We start from the raw sequence: 21,824 nt of genomic DNA, 5'->3' as shown, positions 1-21,824 counted from the left end.
CTGGCTATTCTGGATTTGATTATGATAAACAAGAAGGAACTGAACCAATTGAGAATCTGAAGGTTGAAGGCGGTGTGGATGAAAATGGTCATGAAAAGATAAGAGTTCATGATTCTTAGGAACAATAGGAAGGAAACAGTAGAGTAAAGATAATGGACTACAAGAAGGCAGACTTTAGCAAACTCAGAGAATTAGTAGGTAAGTGCCCGTGCAGAGCAAGTCTAAGGGAAAAAAGAGTTCAGGAAAGTTAGCAGTTTTTCAGAGAGACATTATTAAGAGCACAAGAGCAAACTATAACAATACGTAGGAAAGATAGAAAGTATGGTAAGAAGCCACACTGGTTTAATCAGATTTTCAATTATCTGAAACTTGAAAAGGAGTCCTACAAGAAGCAGAAACTAGGTCAAATTACAAAGGATGAGTATTTAAAAAAACACCACCACAAGAATGTAAGGACAAAAATAGAAAGACCAAGGCACAACATGGGATTAAACTAGCTAGAGACATAAAGGGTAACAAGAAAACATTTTACAATACATGGAAGCAAAAGGAAGACCAGGGACAGGGTAAGTCCATTACTAAATGAGGAGGGAAAGATAACAGAAAATGCAGCAATGGCCTGTAATGGGGTGGACTAGGCCAAAAGGCCACCTGCTGGAGGCCTCAAGGTTCTGCCACGTCCATGCCAGGGAAGGAGCAGTGGAGAGGTCCTCCAAGCAGGCTAGAGTGGCTGCAAGGGAAGCAGCCAATCAGGGCCCAGGAGGGCCGTATAAAAAGAGCTGCAGAACAGAGTAGCAGTTAGTTGCTGCTGGGAGCAGGAGATGAAAAGACTGGAAGAGCAGCAGGGCCATGGATGGTTTCATAGCAGGGACCGGGGGGAGCATTGTGGGAGCTCCTGGCTGATTGCTAAGACTGAGTAGGGACTTAGCCTGGGGAGGAATGCAGAAAGATGGTGTCTCCAGGGAGGAAGCCCTGGGGATACAGCCCCTTACTAGGGCTGGACTACTTAAAGACTAAAGCCCAGGGAGGGCTAAAGAGAGACAGGCTCTGGTGGCCCGTATACCCGGAAGGGGTTTGAACTGGTTAACATGCAGGCAGTGTGACTCAGCTGGACTGCTGTGTCACTGACAAACCTGCCTGAGAGCCACCAAAAGGAGTCACCAGAACTAAAGAATGCAGATGCGCCCAACCAAAAGGGGCACTCGTGAGCGCTGGGTGCCAAACCCATTATGTGACTGAAGTGTTAAATACCTTTTTTGTGTCAGTTTTCACCAAAAAGTTACCAGTGATTGCATGACTAAGATAGAGAGCTACAGAGTAAATGGGGTAGGATCTAAGGCTAAAATAAGAAAAGAACAAGTTATGAATTACTTAGAGAAATTAGATGTTTTCAAGTTGGCAGGGTCTGATGAAATACATCCTAGAATACTTAAGAAACTGACTGAGGAGTTCTCTGAGCCATTAGCAATTATCTTTGAGAACTACTGGCTAGAAACCTGTACTCGGAGAGTAGTTATCAATGGCTCATGATTGAGCTGGAAGGGATATCGAGTGGGGTCCCACAGGGATTGGTTCTAGGTCTGGTTTTATTCAGTATCTTTACAGATGATTTGGATATTGGCATAGAGAGTGTACATACAATTTTTGTGGATGATACCAAGCTGCAAGGGATTGGAAACATTTTGAAGGACAAAATTAAAATTCAAAATTATCTTGACTAACTGGATAAATGACCTGAAATAAATAGGATGAAATTCAACAAGGACAAGTGCAGAATTTTACTCTCAGGAAGGAATAATGAGTTGCATAAATACAAAATAGGAAGGAGTACTACAGAAAAGGGTCTGGAGATTATAGTGAATCTCAGTCTAAACATGGGTCAACAATGTAATACTGTTGTAAACTAAGTGAACATAATTCTGGGATATGTTAACAGGAGTTTTATACACTCTAATCAGCACTGATAAGGCCTCAATTGCATCCGACAAAGTGGGTATTCACCCACGAAAGCTCATGCTCCAATATGTCTGTTAGTCTATGAAGTGCCACAGGACTCTTTGCTGCTTTTACAGATCCAGACTAACATGGCTACCCCTCTGATAACTGCAGTATTGCGTCCAGTTCTGGACACCACACTTTGGGGAAAATGTGGACAAATTGGAGAAAGTCCAGAGCAACTAAAAAGATTAAAGGACTAGAAAACCTATGAGGAAAGACTGAAAAAAATGGTTTTGTTTAGTCTAGAGACGACAAGACTGAGAGGGGACAATAGCAGTCTAGAGTACGTAAAAGACTTATAAAGAGGAGAGTAATACATTTTTCTCCTTAGTCACCAAGAACAGGACAAGAAGTAATGGGCTTAAATTGCAGCAAGGGAGACTTAGTTTAGACATTAGGAAAAACTGCTTAACTGTATGAGTAGTTAAGCACTGGAACAAATCGCCTAGGAAGGTTGTGAGTCTCCATCATTGGAGTTTTTTAAGAACAAGTTAAACACCTCTCAGGAACTGTCTAGATCAGAGGTTCTCAACCTTTTTCTTTCTGAGCCCCCCCAAACGTGCTATAAAATCTCTATGGCCCATCTGTGCCGCAATAACTGGTTTCCTGCATATAGAAGCCCGGGCCGACGTTAGGGGGTAACAAGCTGGGCAATTGCCTGGTGCCCCACACCACAGAGGCCCTCACGAAGTTACATGGCTCAGGCTTCAGCTTCATCCCCAGGTGGTAGGACTCAGGGCCCTGGGCTTCAACCTCATGCAGTGGGCTTCAACTTTCTACCCTGGGCTCCAGCAAGTCTAATACTGGCCCTGCTTGGTGTGAAAACTGTTTGGGGCCACCCCTGATTGAGAACCACTGGTCTAGATAATACTTAATCCTGCCTCAGCACAGGAGATTGGACTAGTTGGCCTATTGAGGTCTCTTTCAGTCCTACATTTCTGTGATTTCTGACGCTATAAATCTTGTGATGTATAGTTTGTATGAAAGGTGCTGTACAAATTAAAATTTAATTTTTACAATTGAAATGCTTGACCTGAAATAGCAGAGAATGTGTTGTTCAGTAAAATGCCATGTGAATATACTGCTCTATTTTATACATGTGATTTTTAGTAACAGGAACACATGAGGAGTGTCACCTATAAACAGAAGTTTTAGTGTTGTGCAGTCTAATTATGTGTCTTTGCTTTTCAGTATTGAGAAATGGTGCTTGGGAGATTGTCCATTGGGAAAAGGTGTGTATTTGGTTTTTTGTTTTTAGGGGTGTAAATTTTATCTTTATACTGACATTTGAAACAATTTATATAATTTATATCAGAGTAAATGACAGTCATATGAATTAAATTACAAGTATGATGGAAAGCATTATATTTTTCAGTTTTTAGTAGCACTTTCTAGAATATTAAATTTAGCTTGTTTAGTAAAATGTACTTTGGGCCTAAAAAGCCCGGGCCTTTTAGGCCCAAAACCAAATTCCTCATTCAGGCAAAACTATCATTAATAGTTCAGTGGAAGGTCTGCCTGAATAGTATTTCAATGAAAGTTTTGCCTGAATGTCTTCAGATTTGGGGCTATTAGCATACGGTGTATCTATACAAGTACCTTTAGAATTATTAAAATTAATAGACAAGAAAATAGCTCAGTTTTTATATATTGAGCAAAGATTAGTAAAAATGTTTTTAAAGTTACTTAATATATTTTCAAAGCTTACCTTGTGTTTAAAATACTAAAAACTTAAAGCATTGTTGTGAGGTAATAGAGCAGTGTACTGCTAAAGCTGGGAAATATTCAGAAGTTCTGTTCAAAAATATTTCTTCATACAACGCACAGTCAATCTGTGGAACTCCTTGCCAGAGGATGTTGTGGCGGCCAAGACTATAACAAGGTACAGAAAAGTAGATGATAAATACATGGAGGATAAGTGCATCAATGGCTATTAGCCAGGATGGGCAGTGATAGTGTTCCTAGCCTCTGTTTCCCTGAAGCTAGGAGTAGGCAACAGGGGATGGATCACTTAATGATTACCTGTTCTGTTCATTCCCTCTGAGGTTACTGTCGGAAGACAGAATACTGGGCTAGATGGACCTTTGGTCTGACCCAGTATGGCTGTTATGTTCTTATTAGCAAATGTTTGTCAAAAAAACAGCTTTCATAGATTTGTGTAACTTGAGGTTTCAGTAAATTTGATTCAATCAGATCTCTTTTTCCCCTTGTGGAATCATCTGCTTGCAAACAGGAGAGGTTTAACATCATGAGATTCACATCTGTTTGCATAGGTTCCAGATTAGCTGGAACCAGGAGCAGGCATCTGCTGTGATACAAGTTTAGGGAAACTAATTTCCTTTTGTGTAACTAGGCTAAATATAAATCTGACTATAGAACAATAATAAGAGTTCCCAATATCAAGGGCGATTAAAGTGGAATATATTCTGTGCCAGGAATACAATGAGACTGGACCTTATTTCAGTGGGATTTGGGTACCCAATCCCCCTAGACTCTTTTGAAAATCGTTGCCTAAATTTTTAACTGTCTTTTTGACAAATTGAGGATTTACCTATATGTAAAAGTTAGAGATAGATTGTGTGTTTGACTGTTAACCAATTCCCAGTTTTCTTACAGGTAGATGTTGGAGATATAGTTGTAATAAAAGGCAAAGAGTATATACCTGCTGACACTGTACTTCTCTCATCAAGGTAGAGATGCCCACTGATGCTTACAATGTAGAGGCTGGTTTCTCTACCCTGCATTAATTTTGTGATTGCTCCACGGAAATAAGGAATAAACAGAAATACTCTTTACCTCTCCCATAATTTTACATTTAGTATTGAAAAAAAATCTGCATTTGGGTATTTAAAATCTTAAACATTTTTTCATGCTTGGCATATATAATAAATAAAAGGAATTGTATCAGTCAGTTTTTTTAGAATTACATTGAGGGGTGTGCTAATCCCCTAGGGCAGAGGTGGGCAAACTACAGCCCACAGGCCACATCTGGCCCCGGGACCCTCCTGCCTAGCCCCTGTGCTCCTGGCCCGGGAGGCTAGCCCCTGTTGCCTCCCTTGCTGTTCCCCCTTCCTCGCAGCCTTAGTTCACTGCGCTGCTGGCACAATGCTCTGGGTGGCGGGGCTGTGAGCTCCTGGGGCAGCATAGCTGCAGAGCCTGGCCTGACCTGGTGCTCTGTGCTGCGCGGTGGCATGGCTGGCTCCAGCTGGGCCAGCCCCCAGTGCTCCAGGCAACACTTTTAAGGGGCAGTTGAGTTCGGGGTGGTGGTCAGGGGTCGGGGCTGTCAGCGGGTGGGGAACAGGGATTCTGAGGGGGCAGTCGGGGGGGCGGTTATATGGGGGGCAGTCAGGGGCAGGGGTTCTGGGGGAAAACAGGGAGAAGGAGTGATTAGATGGGGCAGGGTCCCTGGGGGGGCAGTCAGGAATGAGAGGAGGGGTTGGATGGGGGCGGCGGGGGGCAGTCAGGGTTGGGGGTTCTTGGGGCTGTCGGGGGACAGGGAGCAGGGGTAGATGGGGTAAGGGGGGAGGGGGGCTATCAGGGAACAGGAGGAGTTGGATTGGGCAGGAGTTGGGGGGGGCCATCAGGGGATGTGAAGCAGGGGGGTTGGATATAGGGCAGGGCCGGGCCATGCCTGGCTGTTTGGGGAGGCACAGCCTCCCCTAACCAGCCCTCCAGACAACTTCCAAAACCCGATGTGGCACTCAGGCCAAAAAGTTTGCCCACCCTTGCCCTAGGAATATTATATTGCCAGGACCTTTAATGCATTTAAACTTAATTCTGTTGTTTGATACAATGCATGGATTTAACTGTTTGACTAGATGTCTATTATTGCATTTAGCCAAATTAACATTTCACTATATTCATAACAAATTCAGTCATTTTTAAAGATACATTGATATTTTGCCCCATACAACAGAAGTCTGCTTTTATGAATAGTTGCTAATTTTTAATTAACACAAAAATAAATCTTAACATAACAGAGTAACCACCAAACTATCATGAAATTTTACTCATGATGTGATGTTTTTATGAACAGAGAATTTACTTTAATTCTTTAATATGTAGAAGTTAAATAGAATATCTGTATATTCAAACCAAGTTTTCAAATTATATAAAGCTTCTGTCTTCAAACATGAAACAAAAACTCTATTTATATTAATCATAACATAACACTGCATAAAATCATAAATAGCATAAACAATTGTTTTTATTTTTAATGAATATTCTTTATTTCCTTGGACAGTTTCATTTATGAAAGCCAGATTTTATTATGTGGAAGATGCACTTTTTTCAGAATCTGTTTGATCAGGTCATGCACTATTTGCAGTATCTATTCTAACAAATACTTTGAAATAAGAATGATTTAAATGCTTCAGAATAATTTATGTATTTTGATTTGCAGTTGTATGCATCTATTTTCTGATTTTGTTTATTTTTTGTATTACCATAGGGCCTAGGAGCACTAGAAACCCTAACTCTAAGTTGACAACTTGATTGTGAAAGAGAGATGATAGGCCAGGTGGGGATTGTTTAGTCTGCAGAAGAGAAGAAGGAGGGAGGATTTGATGGCTGCTTTCAACTACCTGAAAGGAGGCTCCAAAGAGGATGGATCTAGACTGTTCTCAGTGATACCTGATGACAGAACAAGGAGTAATGGTCTCAAGTTGCAGTGGGGAAGGTTTAGGTTGGATATTAGGAAAAACTTTTTCACTAGGAGGGTGGTGAAGCACTGCAATGGGTTACCTAGGGAGGTGGTGGAATCTCCTTCCTTAGAGGTTTTTAAAGTCAGGCTTGACAAAGCCCTGGCTGGGATGATTTAGTTGGGAATTGGTCCTGCTTTGAGCAGGGGGTTGGACTAGATGACCTCCTGACGTCCCTTCCAATCCTGATATTCTATGATTGACTGTAAAGGACCTTGAAAGTGGCTACAATGGAAGCAGTTATAACTTAAAAGAGTGTTTGTCATGTTTGAGATTAAACTTTATGCATGTGTTTACTTTATTGAAGTTAATAAAACTGTTCTTGTGCATAAAGTTAAGCATGTGCATAAAGTGTTTGCAAGATTAGGATCTTTTGTAGTCTATAAAAGGTGGTTGGGTTGGAAGGAGTTGAATTGTTATAAATTTGGGATTTCTGTTAGTGTAGCTCATCAGTTAAGACCAACATTTCCTAATGATAATCTAAGATCAGAGAGAGAGACAGACAGTATATTCCTTAATTACAATCTATGGATTGTCTAATACAAGAGATAACCTGTCACAAAGTTAGGGATAGGAGATAGATTTTCCCCAAGTGACGTCCCAAGTTTGGGAAACACTGTGTTAGAGGAATTTTCATATGAAGGATTATTTTAAGGCTTTAAATCCTTAATTAGCAAGACAATCTGTAGTATTTCAGAGGTCCCGATAGGTCATGGAATTAATGTCATCCAGCTGTCCAGTATTACAAAGTAGATATCTTTGAAGTGCTGATGTAATAACATAAAATCATTTGGGTTGTAAGCACTCTGTCTAATGAATCATTCTGTTTGCTTCATGGCAAGATTACAATAAAATCATGACTGTTGTGGATAAAGTAAATAAGGAAGTGTTACTTTCTCTTTCTCATAACACATGAACCAGGGGTTACCAAATGAAATTAATAGGCAGCAGATTTAAAACAAACAAAATAAAATATTTTTTCACACAATGCAGTCAACCTGCGGCACTTCTTGCCAGAGGATGTTGTGATGGATAAGAGTATAACAGGTTCAAAAAAGAACGAGATAAATTCATGGAGAATAGGTCCATCAATGGTTATTAGCCAGGATGGGAAGTGATGATGTCCCTAGCCACTGTTTGCCAGAACCTGGAAATGGGCGACATGGGATGGATCACTTGATGATTACCTAGGGACAGGATACTTTGGTCCGACCCAGTATGGCCATTCTTATGTTGTTAGTACTTATTTCCAAAGCCTCTTACCATTTCTGTCCTCCTGGGGTAGAATTTTGTAACTCAGAGGTGTTCCTTCTCCTTCCATACCTTGTTAGGCAGCGCAGTATCTGAGGAAGTGAAATCTTTTAATTCCTTCTGTTTGTGAAAGCCCCTTTCATACACAAACAGTGTGTCCTCTCTGCATTATCACAAGAGTGTAGCAGTAGAGGAGTTCTCTACTCTCTTGTTTTGTTTAGGAGTAATGACAGACATGAAGAGAGAGAGAGACCAAAAGATGTCTTGATAGTCCCAATCATTATAGGACCTATATGCTAAGTCTGAAAAGAAGGGGAGATGGCACAGTCATGTGAGGCTTGGTCTACACTACCTCTCACATCTGTATAACTTATGTCACTCAGGTGAAAATGCGCTCTCCTCCCCACAAGCAACATAAGTTAAACTGACTGAAGTGCTGGTTTGGGCAATGCTATGTTGGCAGGAGAGTTGCTCTCGTGGAGGTGCATTTATTATGTTGATGGAACAGCTCTCTCCCATTGCCAGAGAGCGTCTTCACCAGACACGCTACAGCAGCACCCTGAATTTTCCTCATTCATGGCATCTTCTGCGGCAGCAGCTATCTGATAAGCTGTGTGGGGCTCCAGTCTTTCCCCTCCACTCACACTCAGGGGGGTTAATTCTGTCCTGTATCCTAACTCCACTTGGTGTAGGACAATGTGAGGGCTATCAGAGAACTGCTTTACAGCTCTTTGATTTTATGGGCTGGTATGGATGGGGAATGGGTATGGTATATGTGTTTGAAAAAGAGCGCCTTCTGTGCTTCCTTCTTAAATTCATTCATTTGGGGATGCATTTTGATATCAAGAAACTATTCTCTTTCCAGAATGAGTGACAGAGATCAGGGATCAGATCCAGAACTTCATGTGTGTGTGCCAGATCACACTCAAGTAGATTGTGACATTTTATGTTAACATGGTTCTATAGGCCAGGCTCTATTTTAGGTTGCTAAAATGTGGTTGGTTCTTGAGCAAGGAATAGCAGTTTTTGGAGAATTTGACTCAGAGTTCTTGATTACTTTGGGAAGTTTTATCCCTGATACAGTGGAAGGACTTGTATCTTTTTGTGACTGAACTGACAAATTCGGAATAGACTTGCATCACAAAGGCTGCAGCAAACAGAAAATGGACAAAAGAAGCATATCCTTTACATATTTACATCCTTGAAATGAGGACTGTCTCAGACTGCTGCTGAGATTTCAGAATCAATGATTTGATGGTGGGGCTTGACATCTTGACTATTGTGTTGTTGATCAACAGGCAATATGGATTTAGATTGGCATCTGTGGTCCAAAAACGTCTGCTTCTAATTATTGGGAAACACCTGTGCAAATCACAGAGCCTGAGAAAGGGGAAGGGGGAAATCTTGCCAGACAGTGTAATTGATCGAATGATTTCTCCAGGAGACTGGTTTCTAAATCCAAATATCTTTGATTTGATTGTCCAAAGATGAAGCCATCCAAGTATAGACCTATTTGCTTCATCTTAAGCCAATTCTTAACAATTCTGAATCATGTTTCTTTGCCATGCTTTCAGTCCCCTGTACCAGATCCACAGACTACAAGGGAATATTTGGATTTGTATGGCTTGTTGTTCATGTTAATGATTCCATAGTGTTGTTATCAGATTACAGGGAAAGTTTATTTTCCCCCTGTTCTCTGAGGCCAGAGGTGTGGAAGCTATGAGGATACTCATTTCTAAAGTTTGTGAGTCCTCTCCAAGACAAGCATATCCAACATTTTGACTGTCCAAGTCTCTGGTGTTAGGGTCATTCAGGAGAGGATCAGCACCGTTTTTTTTTTCTGTTGTTTTAAACACCTTTATGAGGGGACATCATTTAAAATGTGTTGCTGGAGGACAGATAAAAATAGTTTATTTAGTCCTGATAGTTCAGGTTAGTTAGCGATTTTTCACCAATTGTTGTAAAGTTATTCATTCTGTCAGCAGATATTCATTTTTGAAATCATTACCATAGCCATGAAAGCACTCAGCTGAAGCTATAGAGAGATGAGGATTTAATCAAATAAAGTGTGTAAAATAAGACTAAAAAAAATCTTATTGATTCTTCTGCTTGTGAGTCTCAGTGAAATAGTCTGTTTATACAGAATGTATTAAACTGGAGAGTTAGGAAATTCTTTAGTCTCAAGAGTGACTTTCTTTTCCGCAAGGATGAAAAGGGCTGACATGAAGTTTTCCTTCATCCTGCATTTCTCTACCATGACAGAATGCCTGCAATCAGAATAGTTTATTTGTGTATGTATGTATATTGAATTTCTTCAGAAACCAGAGGGAGAGTCATGGTTGTGCATATGATAAGAGGAAAAGCGTGTCCCACATGCTTGTCAGCCAGATAGTGCATCAGGACAAATACTCTGCCTTCAACTGTATCTGTTACAGAAAAAACCACATTGATCTCACTACAGTATTAATCTGAGCCTTATATCCAGTCTGTATATTAAGATACATAAAATATTGTCAAATGGTCATTATTTTCCAAGCAATATAATATTATTATGGTAGCTCCTAGAGGCAAGGCTCTGCAGTGCTGAGCACTGTACAAATATAAAGTATAGACAGTACTAAGTGTATTTGGATATTATAATACTTGGGTATCAATAATACTTCCAATCATAATTCATAAACTTTGATTCTATGCTAATGAAATTGAATTTTTTATCTACATGTAAAGATTCTTGTCCTCTTACCTTTTCAGAAAAAGTTGAATACTACTTCTAATACTACTGTACAACTTCTTTGGGACCTTTATATATGCAGTGATTTGAGAACATAGGATGCTCGTATTTTATTTTAACTTCATTATCAATTTTTTCTGAAACTTAGAATCTGTGTTTAAAGTAAAGCAAGCTCGTTGAGCAGCAATTTATATGTTGTTGTCTTCTGCTCTCTGACCTGATTTAAATGGATTTTAAAAAAATTGTCATCAAACGTGTCTATTAACATGTATTGTTTTGTATAATAATTTCAGACTTTGTCTTTTTGTCTCTTTGTCCATTTGATTTTTCCTCGTTATGCATTTTTCTGTTCTAATCATTTTTAAACTGGGATATGTAGGTGGCAGTAGGGGAAATAGTGAAAGTCACCAATGGGGAGCATCTCCCAGCTGATCTCATCAGTCTGTCATCAAGGTTAGAATAAACTGGTTGCACAGGAAATGTGTATGTGGGTCCTCATGTACCAAATTTGAAAAATGTAATTCAATTTTTGTCTACATAACTATGTAGATATATCAACTGTCTTAAAAATAAACACATTACAGAGGTGAATTTTATAGAAGTAGAAAAGATTTAGTTGATAAAGATATTTATATAGATTATTGAAATGTATAAATGTATGATTGCATTCCCAAATACTGAAAATTTGTTTCACTCCTCTCTAGTATATTTTTGTATTATATTCACCAAAATCATTAAGCAAATTTTCATAAAACAAACTGTCACTGTGAAACCATAGTATAACTTTTTGCAGTGTTGTGCTTTAGACAAGTTGAGAGGGAATACATTTGAACCGTAGACAGCTCATTGTTTCAATAAATTATATAATAGAACAAATCATTAACATTTGATACATTTTTATAGGACCCTCTGCACAAAGTTGGATGTTGAATATTCTGTACTGCATGTGATGGAAAAATAGCTCCATTCTTGTGTATAGTGACAAATTGCATGTTACTTTGATATACTTCAGCTTTATACTAGTGTTTGTACTGTGGCTGCATCTTGTTTTGTTTTTCACTAACAAATCAACAGCCTGCCGTGATCTAACTGTAATCTGTTTACTTGCATTTCTACTAAAATGGTTGCAATTTAGCATGTCTCTTATTGTAATGTCTTTGCTACCTTAGGCCATTTCAAAGTACTTCATAAATGTGGTGTTTGTTTTTTGGACTGTTAAACTAATAAAAAATGCTAGAATTAGATACATGCATTTATTGAATCAGCTATACAAATACAGTCTAAATGAAAGTCTGTCATTTACATTCTTAGAAAAGTTGCCCAAGAAAAAAATCAATGAGTAATTGAAGTATTTCTTCAATCTTAAAATAAGAGATTTGTGATCATTAAATGTCATATTTTAATGCTAGTATAGTCAAAATACGAAGAAGTAATCAATACATTAAAAAAAATTCAGAATATTTGCCTCAAGATAAAGTTAATGACACATTGGCTACTATTCATCATTGATTGAAAACATGTTTTAAACTTTCTATATGTATTTATTTAATAATAATATTGAAATTTCATTTTAATTCTTTAAAAAAGGAGAGTAAAAGCATTTTCTATTAAAACCTACAAGATTTCAAATCACTGTAGAGATTAAATTCCTATTTATTTACTTCTAGTATTTTTATTAACTTCCTAGGCCCTTACAAAAACAAAGCTAAATTTCCACCCACAGATCTAAATTATTGATTCTGTGCTCCTGTCCAGGAACTGACAGCTGAGTAAACATTTCAGAAATCTTGAACCATGATTCCTGACTCTGCTGCTTACTCACCATGTGACCTTAGGCAAGTCACTTGATGTTTCTGTACTTCAGTTTCCCCATCTGTAACATGGGACTAATGTTTACTCAATTTCTATCTGAAAATGTCTTACTAAGAATGAAAAGTGGTATACAAATGTTTATTACTGTTTATTAGTTAATATTTAAGAGCCTAAGTCTGTTGACATAGGAGATATGGTATAATTACAATACATGATGGGGTGGTATGATATCAACCACTTATCAGCATAAGTCTGAATAAATGCACGACTCCAGTTGCAATATCTTGCATAAACTCTAACTTGTAGTCTCATTCTTTGAGAACAGAGTTTGCATAAAAAGAGGCAAGACATGGGAGCTAAATGGCAGTGTATTAGTTGTGCATATCTGTTATAAAGAAATATATCAAGAGACCTTTTGCAAATGAACTTGGAATATCTGGAATATTCTGATCAGCTGTTAAATGTAAATTTGTGAGCACATGTGAACCTTGAATAGGAAGCTTTCTACGTTTTTGGAAAACTCCAATTCTATATACACATTTTTCTTCATAACTTTGATATATTTATGGCAGACATTTTCTGAAAGTGTGAATGACTTAATAATTTTGCACAACTATTTGTCCCTAGTAGCTTTTTTATCTGAAGGCTTTTATTAAAGGAAATGTAATATATAAATTTATGTTAGGAAATTACAGAGAGGTTTTACATGTTAATAAATTATTATATTTGTTACTGTGATATATTAAAAGATAATTGCTTTATTTTTTCTAAAATAAGTGAGCCACAAGCCATGTGCTACATTGAAACATCAAATTTAGATGGTGAAACAAACCTAAAAATTCGACAGGTAAGAATTTATGTTTTTAATATATTAGCTACAGATATTTTAAATATCTGATTATTTGCTTTCTGTATATAGTTATTTCAATATAAGGATGTACTGCTGTTTATTAAGAAATATACGAAAGCATGTTTTAGGAGGCTTAATTCTGACAGATTTCAGAGTAGTGAATGTTAAAGAGGGAGTTGAATGTAAAGAGGTTCACAGTGGACTTGTTAGTGAGTAAAAGCGTAAAATGTTCAAAAGCCCAAAAGTGACTTAGGAACCTAAGGGGCAGAAATTAAAGATTTTTAGGTCCTACGTTCTATTTTCAAAAATAACATGAGCATTCAGAAGTCCAAGTCTCATTGAGTATCTAAATAGCTTTTTATATGGACTAAGGATTCTAAGTCACTTACGCAATTTTTGAAAATTTCACCCTCAGGCTTAAAGTATATTGTGGAAAAAAGCATAAAGACAAAAAGTGAGTAGTAGGCTACAAAGGCACTAGTGATGCAAAATGAATGGGTAGAGAGAAGAGGGGAGCAGAGTTGAGCCTTGAAGGTGACCATGATAAGAGTGAACAGATAGTGAGGAAATTGCAATAGTGATGTAGGGAATGATCAACACAAAGACGAGAATTCTGACTAGAGGGCCAGAAAGGTAGGGTCAGATTACTGAGATTTTATAGAGATTTGTAGAGAAAGAGGGAGGGAATTGTGTGCCAATATGGAAATGTGGTGAGATGGAGTAATTTAGATAATATGACACAAAGATTGTAAATTTGTGTGATTAGAGAAATGAAGTTATTAACAATAGTGAAGAAAGGAGGTAATGGAGATAATTGATAGGAAAAGATTTGAGGTTCACTTTAGTCACTTTGAATTTGAGATTGAAAAAAGAGTGCAAGAGTGGAGAGATAGCTGAGTCACCTATATACAAATGATAGTTGATGCTATGTGTAAGTAGCTGAGGTATTTAGAGAGAAATGATGAGATTTTGAATTATAGAAATAGAATCATAAGGTTAGATGAGACTGCAAGGGTCATCTAGTGTCTATCCCGTGCCTAGATGAACTTAACTCAGTTCCTCAGTCTTTGCTCTTATGGTTTTGCATTCCATCCTTTTGATCATCTTTGTCACTCGCCTCTGGATCCTTTTCAGTTAATCTACATCTTTTCTATACATTGGTGGTTAAAATTAGACACAGTAATTCAGCTGAGGTCTAACCAGTGCTGAGTAGAGTGGTACTGTCACCTCCCATGACTTGCATGCTGTGCCTCTGTTAATGCAACCTAAAATTGCATTTGCTATTTTTGCAACAACATTGTATTGCTAACCCATGCCTGAGGTTGTGGATTTACCACAACGCCCAGATCCTCCTCAGCAGTTTGCTGCTGCCATGCCAGTTATCTCCCATTCTGTATTTATACATTTGGGTTTTCTTCCCTAAGGTAGTACCTTACATTTGTCTTTGTTGAATTTCATTAGCTTCATAATCTATTGTATGTATGTAGAAAAGCTTCCTAAATATAAAGGTATCAATCAAATTTTCAATGCATACTGTACATATTACTTCATTCTAGAAACTAATGACATGGTGATAATTGTTTAAAATCTTATCTATTCCAAGCTATAGAGCCAGACTGTGACATCTTAAGCCTTGTCTTGCTTTTTTTTGGAGAGGGAAAGCATGGGTGAAGGAGGCCTGCGCATGAGTGGCGGCCTGACTTCCCCAGAATTTCTCTTAAGAGATCTGCATCATGTTCTCTTTCTGACTATCAGCCTTTTGAAAGATACAGAATGCATTCTCCTCCATACTGGGCCACCTCCGCTGTCTGGTGTGGGCGGATGTTCGTTTGGGGTTATGACTCTGGATGAAAGACAGATCACTTTCAAGAGGCTAGTGCTACCATATTACTGGCCAAGAGCTGTGCCTGTGCTCCCCAATGCCATTCTGTTGGGACCCTCCATGGAGGCCGACATGGAAGCTCCCTTCCTCTGCTGTGCAATGCCAGACAGTCTATTGTATAATATATAGGTTAACTTATTATTTTATACTTTTATAATATAGTGTTACAACAAACTTTGTTTACAGGGTTTGCCATTGACAGCGGATATAAAAGACATTGACAGTTTGATGATACTTTTGGGCAGAATTGAATGTGAAAGCCCAAATCGACATCTCTATGATTTTGTTGGAAATATCAGACTAGATGGGCATGGGTACGTAAACTTCTGAGTAAAACATTTCAATATATTTTAAAACTTACTGTTAAATCTCTTGAACTGTGGTACAAATAGCTGAGTCCTTCCTCAGCTAACAAAGCTTCCTTTTCAACTGAGATTCTAATGTCAAAGGTTATATTCGTGATGCCAGGAACTTTAGGTCATATAATAAGCAACTTTCAGATGCTAATAATATAAATATAAAGCAGTGCTAATTATAAATTCATTCCAAAGATGATTTTTGAAATCTCCCTTAATCACTCATCCTGCTAATCTCTTCCATTCCCTCATGCTTTAGTTGGGGAGTCTCTATTCTACAAGTTGGATATAAAAAGGTCTCTTGGCTTGTGTCTGGAATGGACCAAATCCCTTAGTATGTACATCTCAATTCTTGTTTAATTTGACAGAAACACATTAAGTCAAATTGTATTCAAGAGAACTGTGTCTGAATGTCTGCCTATTTTTTCATCGTTACTCATAAGGTATTTATCTAAAGATAGACAGCCTAAGTATGCTTTCAATACACAGATTTGCAGAGTAGCTTAATGAAAGTTCTCAAGATACCTGATGCTTACAAAACGTTATATGGAGTCTGTTGTAGTATAAAAACAAGTCTGGTTTATTAGTGTGACAAAATGAACCTCTGCATTCAGAGTAGCCCAGTTCTCTATTCCCCAAGTCTTATTTTATATGCTCTCTCTGTTTTTGTAGTTGAAAGTTTGAGAGGTATTTTATTCCTCTGTATACAATATTTTTCCTGTTACATTTAGTGATATATGTTTCATGTAAGAAGTTGTCTGGGGTCGGGGGGGTTTTCCTGTAATCAATTTTTAACAATTTTTGTTTATTTCATTTTTATTTACCAATTTCTTACAGATGCATTCCTGGAGATTTCAGTTGCAAGAGTGTGGATCTGTTATAATTCTACTGTACTTGTCATTAAAGAAGAGCAAAACACTTACCTATAATGCTTCTCTGAAGGTAATAATTATAATAGATCCACACAGCCATCCTCTTTCCTGTTAGGAAAAAAGTGTATTTTTGCTCTAAATTTCATTAAAATTCTTTAATTAGGTTAACAAAGAATGTTCAAAGTGCTGCTGGCTGTTATGCCTCAACAGCATGTAGGAGCATGCCATCTGCTGGTAAAGCGATTTAATATTTCAAAAATTTAATTTTGGACTTTTTAGAACAAGCTTTATGTGCAGAAGGATAGTCCCGAAAGTGTGGCTCTAGTATAATATGTACCTTCAGAGAACAAGAATTATAGGTAAATATTTTTTTCTGGATCCTGACCTCTTCCCTGGTGTAAGAAATTTGCATTATACTTCTTCCTGCAAATACTAGAAGTAGGTCAAACTTGTCCACCAGCTTTAAGGGTTTGATCAGGCCCCTTTTGTGCCAGATTCTGTGCCTCTCATAGGGCAACTGGAGTAACAGTTTGGTGTTCCCACATTATCAATTACAATCCTCACTTCTTAAGCTGATTTTGAGGCATCAGTGATCAAAATGTTTCTCCTCATTTTCTCCTCTCCATTAGAAAACAGAAATTTCAGGTATCAGAAGGGGTAGCCATGTTAGTCTGGATCTGTAAAGCAGCAAGAATCCTGTGGCACCTTATAGACTAACGATGTTTTGGAGCATGAGCTTTCGTGGGTGACTACCCGCTTCGTCAGATGCATGTAGTGAAAATTTCATATATATGCAAGCAGGCTAGAGATAATAAGGTTAGTTCAATCAGGGAGGATGAGGCCCTGTTCTAGCAGTTGAGGTGTGAAAACCAAGGGAGGAGAAACTGGTTTTGTAGTTGGCAAGCCATTCACAGTCTTTGTTTAATCCTGAGCTGATGGTGTCAAATATGCAGATGAACTGAAGCTCAGCAGTTTCTCTTTGAAGTCTGGTCCTGAAGTTTTTTTGCTGCAGGATGGCCACCTTAAGGTCTGCTATAGTGTGGCCAGGGAGGTTGAAGTGTTCTCCTACAGGTTTTTGTATATTGCCATTCCTAATATCTGATTTGTGTCCATTTATCCTTTTCCGTAGAGACTGTCCAGTTTGGCCGATGTACATAGCAGAGGGGCATTGCTGGCATATGATGGCGTATATTACATTGATGGACGTGCAAGTGAATGAACCGGTGATGGTGTGGCTGATCTGGTTAGGTCCTATGATGGTGTCGCTGGTGTAGATATGTGGGCAGAGTTGGCATCGAGGTTTGTTGCATGGATTGGTTCCTGAGCTAGAGTTACTATTGTGCAGTTACTGGTGAGAATATGTTTCAGGTTGTCCAGTTGTCCGTGGGCGAGGATTGGCCTGCCACCCAAGGCCTGTGAAGTGTGGATCATTGTCCAGGATGGGTTGTAGATCCCTGATGATGCATTGGAGGGGTTTTAGCTGGGGACTGTATGTGATGGCCAGTAGAGTCCTGTTGGTTTCTTTCTTGGGTTTGTCTTGCAGTAGGAGGCTTCTGGGTACATGTCTGGCTCTGTTGATCTGTTTCCTTATTTCCTCGTGTGGTTATTGTAGTTTTGAGAATGCTTGGTGGAGATTTTGTAGGTATTAGTCTCTGTCTGAGGGGTTAGAGCAGATGCGGTTGTACCTCAGCGCTTGGCTGTAGACAATGGATCGTGTGATGTGCCCGGGATGGAAGCTGGAGGCATGAACTCCTACCTGCCACATGGGGCCACAACCGTGATACCCCCAACCCACCCAGCAATGTCGTCAAATCTATCCAACTACACACTTTGCTCAGAAGAAAAGTCTGTCCTATCTCGAGGACTCTCTTTTTGCCCTGCCACCCCCACCAACATGATACAGTTCTGCAGTGATCTGGAAGCCTACTTTCGCCGTCTCCGACTCAAAGAATACTTTCAGGACAACACTGAACAGCACACTGATACACGGGTACCCTCCCACCAACAGCACAAGAAGAAGAACTCCACATGGACTCCTCCTGAGGGTCGAAATGACAGTCTGGACCTGTACATTGAATGCTTCCGCCGACGTGCACAGGCAGAAATTGTGGAAAAACAACATCGCTTGCCTCATAACCTAAGTCGTGCAGAACGCAATGCCATCCACAGCCTCAGAAACCACCCTGACATTATCATCAAAGAGGCTGATAAAGGAGGTGCTGTTGTCATCATGAACATGTCTGACTACCAAAAGGAGGCCTCCAGACAACTCTCCAATACCAAATTCTACAGGCCACTTCCCTCAGATCCCACTGAGGAATTGTCATAAACAGATAGCTAAGGGTTAATGTCTCTTTCACCTGGAAAGAAGTAACCTGAAACACCTGACCAGAGGACCAATCAGGAAACAAGACTTTTTAAAATCTGGGTGGAGGGAAGTTTGTGTCTGAGTCCTTTGTCTTGTATCTGTCCCTCTCGGCTATGGGAAGGATTTTTCTATTTCCTGCTTTCTAATCTTTGTTTCCAGTTGTAAGTACAAAAAGATAGGTTTGTTTTTTTTTGTAGTTGCATATGTGTAGTTGCTGGAGTGCTTTAAATTGTATTCTTTTTGAATAAGGCTGTTTATTCATATTTCTTTTAAGCAATTGACCCTGTATTTGTCACCTTCATACAGAGAGACCATTTTTATGTACTTTTTCTTTCCTTTTATATAAAGCTTTCTTTTTAAGACCTGTTGGAGTTTTTCTTTAGTGGGGGACTCCAGGGAATTGAGTCTGTGCTCACCAGGGAATTGGTGGGAGGAAGAAGTCAGGGGGAAATCTGTGTGTGTTAGATTTACTAGCCTGACTTTGCATACCCTCTGGGTGAAGAGGGAAGTACTTCTGTTTCCAGGACTGGAAATAGAGAGAGTGGAATCCCTCTGTTTAGATTCACGGAGCTTGCTTCTGTGTATCTCTCCAGGAATACCTGGAGGGGGGAAGGGAAAAGGCTTATTTCCCTTTGTTGTGAGACTCAAGGGATTTGGGTCTTGGGGTCCCCAGGAAAGGTTTTTGGAGGGACCAGAGTGCCCCAAAACACTCTAATTTTTTGGGTGGTGGCAGCTTTACCAGGTCCAAGCTGGTAACTAAGCTTGGAGGTTTTCATGCTAACTCCCATATTTTGGACGCTAAGGTCCAAATCTGGGACTAGGTTATGACAGGAATACACTAAGAAACTGCACCATCTACTCAGGACATTCCCTACACTAACACTGGAACAAATCAACATACCCTCAGAGCCCCGACCAGCGTTATTCTATCTACTACCCAAGATCCACAAACCCGGAAATCCTGAATGCCCCATCATCTCGGGCATTGGCACTCTCACTGAAGGACTGTCTGGATATGTGGACTCTCTACTCAGACCCTATGCCACCAGCACTCCCAGCTATCTCCGTCACACTACTGATTTCCTGAGAAAACTACAATGCATTGGTGACCTTCCAGAAAACACCATCCTAGCCACCATGAATGTAGAGGCTCTCTACACGAACATCCCAAACACAGATGGAATACAAGCTGTCAGGAACAGTATCCCTGATGATGCCACAGCACTACTGGCTGCTGAGCTCTGTGCCTTTATTCTCACACACAACTATTTCAAATTTGATGACAATATATATCTCCAGACCAGTGGCACCGCTATGGGCACCTGCATGGCCCCACAATATGCCAATATTTTTATGGCTGACCTGGAACAACGCTTCCTCAGCTCTCGTCCACTCACACCCCTTCTCTACCTACACTACATTGATGACATCTTCATCATCTGGACCCATGGGAAGGAGACTCTGGAAAAATTCCACCACGATTTCAACAGCTTCCACCCCACCATCAACCTCAGCCTGGACCAATCTACACAGGAGGTCCACTTCCTAGACACCACGGTGCAAATAAGTGATAGTCACATTAACACCACCCTATACCGAAAACCTACCGACCATATGCCTACCTTCATGCCTCCAGCTTCTATCCCGGGCACATCACACGATCCATTGTCTACAGTCAAGCGCTGAGGTACAACCGCATCTACTCTAACCCCTCAGACAGAGACTAATACCTACAAAATCTCCACCAAGCATTCTCAAAACTACAATAACCACACGAGGAAATAAGGAAACAGATCAACAGAGCCAGACATGTACCCAGAAGCCTCCTACTGCAAGACAAACCCAAGAAAGAAACCAACAGGACTCTACTGGCCATCACATACAGTCCCCAGCTAAAACCCCTCCAATGCATTATCAGGGATCTACAACCCATCCTGGACAATGATCCCACACTTTCACAGGCCTTGGGTGGCAGGCCAGTCCTCGCCCACGGACAACCTGCCAACCTGAAACACATTCTCACCAGTAACTGCACACTGCACCACAGTAACTCTAGCTCAGGAACCAATCCATGCAACAAACCTCGATGCCAACTCTGCCCACATATCTACACCAGCGACACCATCACAGGACCTAACCAGATCAGCCACACCATCACCGGTTCATTCACCTGCACGTCCATCAATGTAATATACGCCATCATATGCCAGCAATGCCCCTCTGCTATGTACCTCGGCCAAACTGGACAGTCTCTACGGAAAAGGATAAATGGACACAAATCAGATATTAGGAATGGCAATATTCAAAAACCTGTAGGAGAACACTTCAACCTCCCTGGCCACACTATAGCAGACCTTAAGGTGGCCATCCTGCAGCAAAAAACTTCAGGACCAGACTTCAAAGAGAAACTGCTGAGCTTCAGTTCATCTGCATATTTGACACCATCAGCTCAGGATTAAACAAAGACTGTGAATGGCTTGCCAACTACAAAACCAGTTTCTCCTCCCTTGGTTTTCACACCTCAACTGCCAGAACAGGGCCTCATCCTCCCTGATTGAACTAACTTTTTTATCTCTAGCCTGCTTGCATATATATACCTGCCCCTGGAAATTTTCACTACATGCATCTGATGAAGTGGGTCACGAAAGCTCATGCTCCAAAACATCTGTTAGTCTATAAGGTGCCACAGGATTCTTTGCTACTTTTACAGAAATTTCACTGACTCTAGTATCTGAGTGGGATCTCCCGATGGGCTCCTTCTTTCTGTTTGTTCCCCCACTCTGATAGAGCAAGCCAAAGAGGGCAAGGGCAAGAGCTAAGAGATGCTCCAACTGACGAGGAAATCCTTTCAGTAGCCTCTGAAGTGGAGGTCCACCACAATAACTTCACTCTGTGGACCCTTGTTATGCCTCAGGATGGGCCTCAAGTCTGTGGCTTGTTGAGACCTCTAAATCCTCTTTTAATCAGCAATACTCCAATGAAGACACTTCCACAAGGGCAAGTC

At 39.8% G+C, this 21,824-nt stretch overlaps 1 protein-coding gene across 5 annotated transcripts in view; it reads left to right on the top strand.

The window, feature by feature from the left end:
• The window catches only part of ATP8A1 (ATPase phospholipid transporting 8A1), a 254,637-nt gene that overhangs the window by 53,097 nt on the left and 179,716 nt on the right, over window positions 1-21,824 (top strand). For 2 of the 5 annotated variants that reach the window (XM_030563157.1, XM_030563155.1), the window contains exons 6-9: window positions 3,190-3,230; window positions 11,060-11,133; window positions 13,270-13,339; window positions 15,411-15,538. In XM_030563157.1, the coding sequence (XP_030419017.1) occupies window positions 3,190-3,230; window positions 11,060-11,133; window positions 13,270-13,339; window positions 15,411-15,538 (313 nt within the window). The other 3 variants (XM_030563159.1, XM_030563156.1, XM_030563160.1) reach the window with 2 other exon arrangements.

This window comes from Gopherus evgoodei, chromosome 5, assembly GCF_007399415.2.
Source record: "Gopherus evgoodei ecotype Sinaloan lineage chromosome 5, rGopEvg1_v1.p, whole genome shotgun sequence".
In the NCBI taxonomy this organism is placed as follows: domain Eukaryota; kingdom Metazoa; phylum Chordata; order Testudines; family Testudinidae; genus Gopherus; species Gopherus evgoodei.
The sequence above is the reverse complement of the archived record's forward strand: the minus strand, read 5'-3'. Positions and strand labels throughout refer to the sequence as shown.